This window comes from Zea mays, chromosome 8, assembly GCF_902167145.1.
Source record: "Zea mays cultivar B73 chromosome 8, Zm-B73-REFERENCE-NAM-5.0, whole genome shotgun sequence".
In the NCBI taxonomy this organism is placed as follows: domain Eukaryota; kingdom Viridiplantae; phylum Streptophyta; class Magnoliopsida; order Poales; family Poaceae; genus Zea; species Zea mays.
The window spans coordinates 20,820,269-20,833,735 of NC_050103.1; the positions used below are offsets into that span (position 1 = coordinate 20,820,269).

The following is a 13,467-nucleotide window of genomic DNA, read 5'->3' on the forward strand; positions in this document are numbered from 1 at the left end:
ATAGGGGAGGATAAGCTGACCGGTGGACCCCACGTGACGGCGACCGCAGAGAATGTACGGTGCGGTGGAGTGCGGCTGAGCGGTGGGCTCCGCATGCCAGCGGCTGCACTGAGCGGATCACGTCACTGGCTGACGGGCGGGGCCCAGGTGTCGGCGCCAACTCCCCCAGGGTTGGGCCGCGGGAATGAAGAGTGTTAAATGGGCCACGGCAGAGGATTGAGCCTAGTGCCATTTCTTTTCCTTTTTTGTTCTTTACTCTTTTCTTTTTTTCAAAATTAGATCTTCATTTCTCCTTTTAGATTTCAAATTCAAATTTGAACGTCAGTTATGGGTTTGTACTTATATCAAATGTGCCAAGTTACATATGGGGATGAATAGAATATATTTATGTATATGTTTTCCCCATGTTTCATGTGGTATTTCTTTTCTATTCTAAATTTATAGAATTCCCTTTAGATTCTAAACTCCCTTTTGGACTTTAATATATTTACTGTCATATTATTTTTTTTATATTGTCACAAGATGCACAAAATAAAATACCAGCATGATGCATAAGTTGTTTGAGTGCCTTTTATTACTTATTCATTTGTATAAGTGAGGTGTCCACATGAAATGATAGATAGAAATGTCACACTCATGCATACAAAACGGATATAATTTTCTCCTTTTTGATTCTCTTACAAAGTGGGTGTTACAAATCCTACCCCCCTTAAAAATAATCTCGTCCTCGAGATTTAGGAGGAACGAGGGAAAAGGTGAGGAAAATCTATGCGAAGCTCTTCTTCTCTTTCCCACGTTGCTTCATCTTCTCCGTGGTGACTCCATTGTACTTTGCACATCTTTATCACCTTATTTCTTGTAACTCGAGTCAAAGTGTCAAGAATCTTAACTGGATGCTCTGTGTAAGTCAAATCACCCTGGACACTGAGCTCTTCCATTGGTAACTGTTCCTCGGGGACACGGAGACACTTCTTCAGTTGCGACACGTGGAACACATTATGCACATCCGATAAACTAGCAGGTAACTCAAGTTGGTATGCCATCTCCCCAACTCGCCTAAAGATCAAGAATGGTCCAATATAGCGAGGGGACAATTTGCCCTTAACTTTGAATCTCCTCATCCCACGAAGTGGTGACACCTTGAGATACACATAATCTCCTTCTTCAAATTCCAGTGGTCTCCTTCTATTATCAGCATAACTCTTTTGCCTGGTTTGAGCCACCCTCAAATTCTCTCGAATTATACGGACTTGTTCTTCTGCTTCTTGAATCAGTTCAGGGCCAAAGAACTGTCTCTCTCCAGTCTGATCTCAATATAGAGGAGTCCTACACTTTCTCCCATACAAAGCTTCAAATGGTGACATCTTTAGACTGGCCTGATAGCTATTATTATATGAGAACTCAGCATAAGGTAGACTTTTATCCCAACTTCCACCATGTTGGAGGGCACAAGATCTCAACATATCTTCCAATACTTGATTGGTCCTTTCAGTCTGTCCATCAGTCTGAGGGTGATAAGCCATACTGAAATTCAACTTTGTGCTCATGTTCTCATGAAAGCTTCTCCAAAATCTTGAGGTAAATTGTGAACCTCGATCAGACATGATCTTCTTTGGTACTCCATGCAAACACACAATCCGAGCCATATATAACTCTGCCAGCTGTGAACCTTTAGAAGTAGTCTTGACAGGAATGAAGTGAGCCACTTTAGTCAATCTATCCACAATCACCCATATAGCATCATATCCTTTCTGGGTGCGAGGCAATCCAGTAATAAAATCCATACCAATCTCTTCCCACTTCCACTTGGGTATCTTTAGTGGGTGCAATAGTCCAGCTGGCCTCTGGTGTTCAGCCTTAACTCTTTGACATACATCGCACATAGCCACATGTGCAGCTACATCTCTCTTCAATCCATACCACCAATACTTCCGCTTCAAATCCTGATACATCTTGGTACTACCAGGATGAATAGAATAATCCGAATCATGGGCCTCCCTTAAAATAGTCTCCCGAAGGCTTTCAATATCAGGAACACACATCCTGTCCTTGAACCACACAGTGCCTTGCGCATCTTCCGTAAATTCCGGAACTCGACCTTCAGTAATCAGGTCCTTAATCTCTTTTATTTTAGCATCATCAAGTTGACCTTTGCGGATTTCTTGCTCCAAAGTAGGTTCCACATCAATAGTAACTCCTTCAGTATGAGCAACTATCCCTAGGTTAAGTCTCCTAAAATCCTCAACAATCTCATCAGGTAGCTGGGCAATAATAGCTGAATGAACATGTTCCTTTCGACTCAAGGCATCTGCAACCAAATTTGCCTTGCCCGGGTGATAGTGAATCTCCAAATCATAATCCTTAATAAGCTCGAACCAACGGCGTTGCCTAAGGTTGAGATCCTTCTGACTGAATATATACTTCAAACTCTTATGATCCGTTTATACTTGGCACTTGGTTCCCATAATGTAATGTCTCCAAATCTTAAGCGCATGCACAACGGCTGCCAATTCCAAGTCATGCGTGGGGTAGTTCAATTCATGTCTCCGTAACTGACGAGACGCATAGGCAATCACATGTCCTTCCTGCATGAGCACACATCCTAAGCCTTGGCCACATGCATCACAATAAATATCAAATCCTTTCTGTAGGTCTGGCATAACCAATATTGGTGGCGACATCAATCTTTTCTTCAATTGATCAAAACTATCTTGGCACTTATCGTCCCACTTAAATTCTTTTTCCTTTCTCCAAAAGCGAAGTCATAGGTTTAGCAATCTTAGAAAATCCTTCAATAAATCTTCGATAATAGCCAGCAAGTCCCAAGAAACTCCGAATCTCAGTAACTGTAGTGGGTACTCTCCACTCCATTATCTCCTTAACCTTAGCAGGATCCACTGATATTCCTCCATTAGAAATAATATGACCAAGAAATGGCACCTCGCCAATCCAAAACTCGCACTTGCTGAACTTGGCATATAGCTGGTTATCTCGTAGCTTCTGTAGCACCAATCTCAGATGTTCCTCATGATCGCTATCACTCTGGGAATAAATAAGGATATCGTCGATGAACACCACGACGAACCTGTCCAAGTACTCCATAAACACCTTGTTCATCAAATTCATAAAATAAGCTAGTGCATTGGTTAATCCAAACGACATAACAGTGAACTCATATAATCCATATCGAGTCGAGAATGTTGTCTTGGGAATATCCGATGGTCTAATCCTCATCTGATGGTAACCCGATCGGAGATCAATCTTCGAAAATACTCTAGCACCTCTCATCTGATCAAATAAATCCTCAATACGGGGTAATGGATACTTGTTCTTCACAGTAACATCATTAAGGGATCTATAATCCACACATATCCGCTACGATCCATCCTTCTTCTGTACAAACAAAACCGGTGCTCCCCAAGGTGAGGAACTCGGACGAATGTACCCAGCCTCTTGTAACTCAGTTAGCTGCTTCTTAAGTTCCTTCAACTCCTCTACGGACATCCTATATGGCCGTTTAGAAATAGGGGCGGTTCCAGGTAGGAGATCAATAACAAACTCAACTTCTCTATCAGGTGGCATCCCTGGTAACTCCTCTGGAAAGACATCCGGAAAATCTCTAACCACACGGATGTTGTCACCAACAAACTCCTCAGGTATAAAGAACATTGCATGTTTGGATGAGGTGGTCACTGCAATATTAACTTGAAATCTTTCTCCTTTAGTGGTAGTGAGTTCTACGGTACCTCTACCACATGCTATAATGGCCTTTGCCTTTCTTAACCATGACATACCCAGGATCAGATCTATACTGCTTGATTCTAATATTATAGCAGTAGCTCCAAATTCTCTACCCATAATGGTTAATGTCAATCTACGTGTCATTTGATTCGCCTCAACAGGCCCTTTAGGTGTAATTACTATCATGGTTTTCTCATTTTTAGCAGTGGTATTTCATTTGTGTTGGCATATCTAGCAGACATAAATGAATGTGTAGCACGAGAATCAAATAAGATGGTTGCAGGAATAGCATTAACATAAAACATACCAAGCACGATGTCAGCACCATCCGGAGTAGCATCAACGCTGACTTGATTAACCTTGGCAATAGAATATCCCTTGCCAGATCCTGGAGTTTGTTGCCTATTCTGAACTGGAGTAGTAGCAATCCTCTGTGGGTAGACATTTGCATAGTGTCCAGTCTTCCCACACTTGAAACAAGTAGTGCCTGGACTCTGTCCTGAGAACTTCGTCGGGGTGCCAGTGGGGGTAGCCTGTCGAGGAGGTGGAGTCCTCAGTGGTGATTGCTGAACTGGGCGCTGGCCTCCGCCAGTGCGAACTGGTGTACCCTAGGGTGAACTGTAGCGAGGACGAACATTGCTGCTTCCTTGTCCTTGAGATATAGCCTTTCTCTTCAAATCTCCCAGCTGAACACGCTTGTGTTCAATAGTCAGGGCCTTATCAAGCAGCCTCTGAAATGATGGAAATGTGTGTGCCACTAGAGCATACTGCAGGGGTCCATTAAGTCCTTCAATGAAATGCTCTTGCTTCCTCTCATCCTCAGCAACTTCATCTGGAGCATATCTGGAGAGCTGAATGAACTTATCGCGATACTCACTAACTGACATGCTTCCTTGCTTCAGCGACAGAAATTCCTTCTTCTTAATCTTCATCAATCCAGCTGGTATATGATAATTCCGGAACTGTGTGCTGAACTCTGCCCAAGTGATAGTATCAGCAGCATCGTGGGCAGCAGTATATGAATCCCACCAATCAGCAGCAGGACCTGTCAGACGTCCCGAAGCATATAACACCTTCTCCCGGTCAGTGCATTGTGCAATATTCAACATCTTCTCAACGGACTTCAGCCAATCATCCGCGTCCAGTGGATCAGGAGAGCTTGCAAATGTAGGTGGCTTATGACTCATGAACTCCCTATGCTTATCTCGGGGTGGAGCTGGTGGTGGAGGTGGAGGCAGTGGTACTTGTTGCTGTTGTTGCTGTTGCTGTTGTTGTTGCATTTGCTGTTGCAGCTGCTGTTGTTGCACCCCCTTTCCTGGTGTATCTCCTCTCGCTCCTGGCGCAACTCCTGTCGTATCTCTTCTCTTTCTTGACGCATCTCCTGGCGTTCTTGCTGCATCTGTGCACGCATATCCACCATAGTGTCCGCCATTTGCTGCATCATCCTCAGCTGAGCAGCAATCAGTGGGTCAACTCCGCCTGGTGGAGGATTAGGAGGATTCATCTCTGCAGGCTGTGGTTGGGGTTGTCTATATATCCACCGAGTGTGTCGATTAGGAGGCAAATCAATTCCACCACCCCGCCTGGTATTGACCATCTGAGTTAGATACATATGGTAAGAGAATAGTAGACAAGGCAGTTATTTACAAATCATTTTACTTTGGGGGATTTATTAGCTAAGCAGATTAATATTTTACCTACCATAGCTAATTCATTACCTTATGGTGGTACATGCTAAGATGTCCATATATAATATTCCAATCAATCAAAGAAGCAAATCAAGCATTTATCATCAGAACAATCAACCAACGTTTTTAAATAAAGAAAATAGTTTTAATTCCGTCTTAGGTTCCCTATCTCTTAAGAAGCTCATAATGGTAGGATTCCAAGGTGTGAAATCCATCTTGTCTTAGAGTAGAAAAGATAAGATTAATCAGAGTAGAGTAGCAAAAGGTAAGATAAGATCAAGATGAGATGAGTATAGAATGAGTTAGAGTAAGGTAAGTAGGAAAGGGTTTGTCCATTTCTATCTAGGTCTCGTCCTACAGTCAACATTTCCTCTGATACCACTTCTGTCACACCCGGCTTTAAGGAACAAAGCCAGGTGCATCTCATACATGCGCCAAGAAGACAACATATATAATAACAGAGTGTATAGAGATAAATGTCACAAAACATCAGAGTACTTATTACATAGTGAAGACTTATTACAAAATAAAAGATAAATATAAAACGAACTAAGGATCGTCGGCGCCAATGTCAACTGAGAAACGCCACCTAGATCAGATCATACTCTTCGCCTTGTGGCTCCTCCTGAACCACTTGTTCTTCTCCTGTGGGGGGTGTGAGACAGCAAGGGTGAGCTCACACATGGTCATAACTCAACAAGTTGTGGGGAACCAGTGGACATAAACTCACAAAGGTGTGAGTTCATGTGATGTGTAAGGCTAATCAATGATAGGGATTTAAAGCTGAGCATTGCTTTTAAGTAGTTGGTCAAAATTTTATTAGCAGTTACTAAGTGTAAGTAAATACCAAACCTTAAATAAAGTAATTGAACAAAATTAATAATAAACCCATGCAATGCAAATGACAAAATTGAATTTAAGTTCCATAATTTAAACATTAGAGAGTCCTGAGCCGCTCATGACCGTGAGCTCGGCTAGTATACCAGTTTTACACTCTGCAGAGGTTGTACCCTTTACCCACAAGTCACGTTACCCATCTGCCAAGGGGTCGCGACTCCCATACACCTCTACCTAGGAAGCACGGCAGGGCAACACTACGAGGCCTTTACAAAGTTCCACTAGCTTCCGAAAACCCGCTACAGTTATGGGAAGAGCACTTGCAAGAATCCCCCGTCTGACCGCCATCGCAGCTAAATCAACCTGAGAACCTCCTTGCATGCAACTCCCCTACTGCCCTTGCCCCTTTCGGGTAAGGTAGTCTTCCACTAGCTTTCCTAATTAGTCAGCCAAGGGCGTCCCATTAAACCCTTGTGGTGGCACGTGTTTCTCAAGTTAAGCTCTATGTTCCAATTAACATTAATGAACTTGATATGAACATAAATAGAATAACAAAAGGAATTGGAACATAGATATAATAAATGATTATCCCAAAACCATGTAAAGCAATAGCAAACTACCCAAGTGATTCAGGGGTAAACAAGGTAATGAGATAAACAATCTAGGGTGACCTATTGGGTCCCATCAAAATTAACCTATGCATGGATAAATGATATTAAAGAACATTATTGGGTAAAAAGTGGTCAAGGGCACAACTTGCCTTCAATGAGCTCCTGCTCAGCTACTTCAACCTGCTGCTCACCAGGATCCTCAGTCACAGTCTCTTCTACTCGCCACAATACAAACAAGCACAGTGTATATAGAGAAATTAACATCACACCAAACATGTGAACAAAATACACAACAATATTCTACACAATAAAATAAAATCCTAGGAACAGGAATCATAATTTTTGGAGTTATAGAATTTAAGTTATGAATTTTCAAAGGTTTCATGTGTTTTAAATAGGATTAAGTGAGAAATAACTTTTCTTACTGTTTCATGATAAAACAGAGGCTCTAAGTAATGGAGAATTAAATTACAAAAATTTAGAAAGTGGAATGGCTCAATTTGGACCAAAAATGGAATTTCTATGAGTTTTACAAGTTCTAGAGTTTATTTTTGTATTAAAAATACATTTTCTAATTCATTTATTCATTTTAACACGTCACTGGATTGGGCCTCAATTTCCAGGAAAGTCAAGGGCTAAACTACAAACTTTCCCAGACTCAGTGAACAACTCGAGTGGATGGCGGGTTATTTTAACGGAAACCAGAGGTCTCTTATGCAAAAATCCAAGCCGAACGGGTATCCTTCACTCAGAGCCGTCCGATCCGAAACGGACCGCCAGGATTAGCCCATGCTTTATAAGATTCAGTAAACAATCCTGCTCGGTGGATCGGGCTCCTACGGCTCAGATCTACCATACGCAGTAACTCTCCCACGATCGCTTTCCGGCCGCCAGATGCGGATCGAACGGTGCCGAGCCCATTACGCGAATCGGTACGCACATGATCTAATCGCAGTCGTTGCTGGTCATCCAACGGCGCATGATCTCCACCCCAACAGCGCTCCCACGCACGGCGGCGCCGCCCCCTGCTCCACACCCAGCCGAACTCCGACGAGGTCGCCAATCGGTGTTCCCCGCGCGCTAAGCACTAAATTGACTCGAGATATACCATGCGGAAGGCAAGACGAACACGAGGGACAGATTTCTTACCGAGGGGTTGGAGCACAGAAGTGTGGCCACGGCGATGGGCGGAAGCACGACGGTGGTGGGATCACGGTGAGGAATTGCCCGCGCTCCCCAAGGTCCGCCTTCCAATTGAGGTCGCGGACGGCCACCCTAGACGATGGCGACCCAGCCTAGCCCAACCCCGAGGATGGAGTCCCTGCGATGACGAGCTTCACTTGCGGCGGAACTACGCAGCCCTCTCCGACTTCTCCTCTCACAACGGTGGCGAACGCGGCGGTGTGCCAGTTGACATGCGCAAGGCTAAGAGGAAGGGAAGGACCTCAACCCGGCTTCCTTATAACCGCTGATGGGGGAAAACGAAGGGAGAGTCCGCGCGGATCGCGCGATCTCCGGCGGTAGCTGCGTCGGCCGTTGACGAGGATAGGGGAGGATAAGCTGACCGGTGGACCCCACGTGACAGCGACCGCAGAGAACGTACGGTGCGGTGGAGTGCGGCTGAGCGGTGGGCTCCGCATGCTAGCGGCTGCACTGAGCGGATCACGTCACTGGCTGACGGGCGGGGCCCAGGTGTCGGCGCCAACTCCCCCAGGGTTGGGCCACGGGAGTGAAGAGTGTTAAATGGGCCGCGATAGAGGATTGAGCCCAGTGCCATTTCTTTTCCTTTTCTGTTCTTTACTCTTTTCTCTTTTCTTTTTTTCAAAATTAGATCTTCATTTCTCCTTTTAGATTTCAAATTCAAATTTGAACGTCAGTTATGGGTTTGTACTTATATCAAATGTGCCAAGTTACATATGGGGATGAATAGAATATATTTATGTATATGTTTTCCCCATGTTTCATGTGGTATTTCTTTTCTATTCTAAATTTCTAGAATTCCCTTTAGATTCTAAACTCCCTTTTGGACTTTAATATATTTACTGTCATATTATTATTTTTTATATTGTCACAAGATGCACAAAATAAAATACCAGCATGATGCATAAGTTGTTTGAGTGCCTTTTATTACTTATTCTTTTGTATAAGTGAGGTGTCCACATGAAATGATAGATAGAAATGTCACACTCATGCATACAAAACGGATATAATTTTTTCCTTTTCGATTCTCTTACAAAGTGGGTGTTACAAGATGGGCCAACATGAGTAGGACGTTGCAGTTAGATTGAAAGGCGAGAAACCATCTGTTGCTAAACCGAAGCGGACATTCCGCACTTCATCAGCAAAGCTGGAATCAAAAGCATCTAGTGCCTTCCATGCATCTGTATCAGCTAGGTGCACCATGACATTTGGATTCTCACGTACCCCTTCTTTGTGCCACCTCATCTGTCTGGCTGTATTCTTGGAGATGAACAAACGCTTCAACCGAGGTATAAGAGGCATGTAACGAAGCTGCTTATGTGCAATCTTCGTCGTCACGGTCAAACCATCGTCGTTTTTAACCTCAACGAATCTACGCTCACCACATACAGTATACTTCTTCTCACTCGCGGTCTCCTTCCAAAAAAGCATACAGTTATTGTCACAGACATCGATTTTTTTGTAGTCCATACCGAGCCCAGAGAGCAACTTTTTGGTCTGATACATGTCCTTTGGCATCTTGTGATTCTCCGGAAGTACATCACTGATCAAGTTCAAAAGCTCCTTGTAGCAGTTGTTTGAGAATGCAAACTTAGACTTAATAGCCATAAGTCGAGTCATAAATACAAGGACGATCACTTTCGTGTGCTCATGCAACGACTCTTCGGCAGCTTTAAGGAGCTCGAAGAACTTCTGAACCTCAGGTGTAGCTGGATCCTCATAATCGGTGGGTTGACCGGGGTTCTCCGAATTGACGGTTAGAATCTCATGGCGTACATCGTCAAGCATCTCTTCCATCTTATCTTAGTCCCCCTCTTCATGTGACTGAAATTCCGATACAATACGAGGAGGTGGGTCCTCACCGTGGTGCACCCACACCTCTTAGACTGACATATAACCGTTTTTGCAAATATCTACGGACATAGTCCTTTTGTCAAGGAAATAAACGTTCCGACACTTGCTACAAGGGCACCTAACATCGGTTCCAGTCTCTGACCGAGCAAAAGCACGGTCGAGAAAAGCGTCAGTCTTGGCAACCCACTCACTTGATAGAGCACCTCTTTTCTTCCAACCTTCATACATCCATCGACGATCCTCCTCCATACTAGATACGAGACATTCACTTAATTAGTTATGATTACTAATGAACCACACTAATATAATATCACTACAGAAAAATCATTAGTGGCTTGGGCGGCGGTGCCGGACGGCGGCAGCGGCTATGCATACGCGAGCGAGCGAGAGAGAAGACAGAATGAACCGACGCGGGCGCGGGCCGTCGGTTAAATTCGCTTATGTCCGACGGCCACCTAGGAGACCGTCGGACATAAGCTTATGTCCGATGGCCTGTCTGCCAGCCCTCGGATGTCCCGCATTATGTCCGACGGCCGCCAGTAGCCGTCAGATATAAGCTTATGTCCGACGGTTTCCTAGGCGGCCGTCGGACATAAGCGAGCCGTCGGATTTGTACTGTTTTACTGTAGTGCTTGGAACATGACACCTGGTTGGCTGCGTAGATTGACTGTTCTTTTGCTATGCTATTAGATAGTCTAATGTTTTGTCATCCTTTTCATGTAGCTTCTGATTGTTTGTGCTGATGATGCCTGTATATAATACCCCCTCTCTCTAGCTTGTTTAGTAGTGTAATACGCACTTTGAAGAAACGGGGGGAATTCAGGATTTGCTGTTTGATGCATCATTGTCATGTACTCATGTTCTTGGTGAAGAAGCCATCCATTATACTCTGTTTAACTCCAGATGTCTTGCTGATTAATCTTGCCTGCGATGATCTGATTCCACGCAGGTCAAAATCTCGTCAAGTTGGGCCTTAAAAGTGCATGGCTTTGTTTGCTGACATATACTGTTTCTCCACCATTGGTTTACATAGTTTACTTGTTGAAAATTATACCTGCATCGTGTTGTTACCTCCTAGTTGTAACAGTGTGCTTTGCTCGAGTACACATAGAATACCAAGGAGATTAATCAACCATTAAGATTCATGTGAGGTTAGCATTATACCAAGCTAGCAAAACCATGCGTTTGAACTTGCATTCCTTCTCGAGATTGTACACTGTACAGTATGCTCTTTGTCAGCTGACGTGCACATGCCAACGCCAAACCCTGTCTGCCGAATAATCCTCCGAAAACACAAGCAGGAGGTGCGCGCGACGCGGATCTCGTTCTCGTGAGACCAAATGAAGTTCCGGGCAACAAGTGATCTCCCGCCAACTGCTGGATCTCTCATGTGCACCAGCCGCACCGGCAGAAGCTGGGGCAGGAGCAGATGCAGCAGCCGCATCGCCACCACGGGCACCGGCAGCACCAGGAGTAATCGAACCAGCAGCAGCCGCAGCAGCAGCACCCGGCGTCGCCCCTCCGCCGCTCCTCCTCCGTCGTCATCTCCATGAAGGCCGACACGGGGGGCTCCAGCTGCGGCTGCTCTTCCTGCGGCGGCGGCTGCTGGCCCTCCTTCTCCAGCGGCTGGTACAGCGCGCTGCTGACGAGGTCTTTCTTCCTCGGCGACGTCTCCGCCAGTCTGCACGCAGGTGGTTGATTGCTTTGCACGGTCATTGTTGACAGGACGAGACCAACAGCGGGCGGGCATCACCGTACGTAACCTACATTGGGAACGCGAAGGAGAAGTTGCTGGAGCTGCTTCCGGAGCCGCTCTCGTGCCGCCGGAACGCGGCGGCGGCGGCGGCGGCTCTCGTGGCGTCGTTGCCCGGCGCCGCGAACTCCTTGGGCTCGGCCGCGTCCACCGGCTCCGCGCCCTCCGCCAGGGACGGAAGCTTGGAGTCCGCCTCCGCCATGGCCTCGTCGTAGAAGAAGTCGAAGTGCGACCTGCTGCTGCCGGGGTACAGGTCGCCGGCGCCATGGATGCTGAAGAGCGACTCGTTGGACGCCATGCTCCACTCGGCTTGCGACACCGACGTCCTGTGCTGGAACACGGACGCCGGGATCCTCCCGGGGTCGAACCCGCCGGACCCCGCCCCCGCCGCTCCGAGGTTGGCCGGCCAGACCGGCGCCTCCGCCAGCGAGGCCCCGCCGTCCGACGACGCGAACGAGTCGTCGACGGCCGGAGGCGGTGGCTCCGGCCACGTCGCCCAGTCGTCCGGCTTGGCCTCCGCGCTGTGCACGGCGGGACCGGCCTGCTGTACGTCCTTCGTCACCGCGCAGTCAGCCGGCTCGCCGTGCACGTGGGCGGCTCCGGCTCGTTCCTCCTCCGGCGTCGCCGATCGGACCGTTTTGGCCTCCGCTCCGTGTCCGTGCTCGGGCAGCACCGCCGCCAACGGGTTGACGAGCTCGACGTCGACGACGTCGATGTGGCACGGGATATCATCAGCCGACGACGCGGACGACGACGAGGAGGAGGACGAGCTGGAGGTCGACTTCCTGCCCGGATCGAGTTCGGTGGCCTCCTCCTCTGGCTCGTCCGGCGCTCCCATCGGAGAGAAGGGCGACGACGTCGGCGACCCGGGCTGGGGCTCCATGAACACGTCCTGCAGCAGCCATGGCAGGCATGTTTCAGATAATCAATCATCCGTATGCGTTAATCAATCTCCTGAAGTTTTAAACCGCCGTCGTCGTCATCAGTTAGGGGAAAGAAACAAATCGAAGGATCATCAGCGAGCGGTAATCCTTTGCTCGCCTGAAGAACAGGAGGGGACGGGGCTGCCGGCGCCTTGCGACGACCGAGGGACCGGGGCTGCGCGCAGCCGCTGCAGCTAAGGACGGCACCGCCGTTTTGGCGGTCGGTGCCACCCGTGGGTGTGAGGTCACGCTAGCTATTTTTAGTTAACTCGCGTCGTGTCGGTGTCGCAGCGAATCATTACGGCGCGACGAGGCCGGGGAAGCCACGAAACGGAAACCATCCTTCTCATCCTGGCCGGCTGGCCCGGGCCAAGTCCAGGGTCGCCGCCGCCCGCGTCCAGGTTGGTTGATGGCACGGGTGAAGGTGTAGCCGTAGAGTGCTTCCGTGTTTGCCACCGACCGGGGGAGGACTGCCAGCGCCGGCGCCACCTTGGGCCATTTCGGGCTTTGGGCTCGAGACTTGGGCCTTTTGGGGCTGGAAACGAACAACCCTACATAGTGGTCCAGGCTGGCTTTCCGCACCCAGAACTCTCTTGGTTTAACCGCGCCTATGTGTTTTCAGGGGAAAAAAGATTGGGACATTAATTTCTTGATGAATTATCTTGTATAACTGGCCTGACTATAAATTTTATTCTTTTAATTAAAGAATCAGCGAGTCCATTTTGTGTATAGACATATGGTACATAATGCTCTACTTTTATGCCCAGGTCAAGATAATAGTCATTAAATGCCTTTTGAGGTAAACTCTCCAGCATTATCCATCATGATTGACTGTATACGGCTCTCCGGTAAGTTCGCAC

At 47.1% G+C, this 13,467-nt stretch overlaps 1 protein-coding gene across 1 annotated transcript; it reads right to left on the reverse strand.

Annotated features, from left to right (window-relative positions):
• Window positions 1-11,101: 11,101 nt before the first annotated feature.
• Window positions 11,102-12,783, reverse strand: LOC100381885 (uncharacterized). Its single transcript, NM_001174667.1, has 3 exons — window positions 12,726-12,783; window positions 11,699-12,576; window positions 11,102-11,612 (listed from the first exon to the last, which is right to left on the reverse strand). The coding sequence occupies exons 2-3, from the start codon at window positions 12,565-12,567 to the stop codon at window positions 11,318-11,320; spliced, it is 1,164 nt and encodes a 387-aa protein (NP_001168138.1). The 5' UTR covers window positions 12,568-12,576; window positions 12,726-12,783; the 3' UTR covers window positions 11,102-11,317.
• Between the last annotated feature and the right edge of the window lie 684 nt (window positions 12,784-13,467).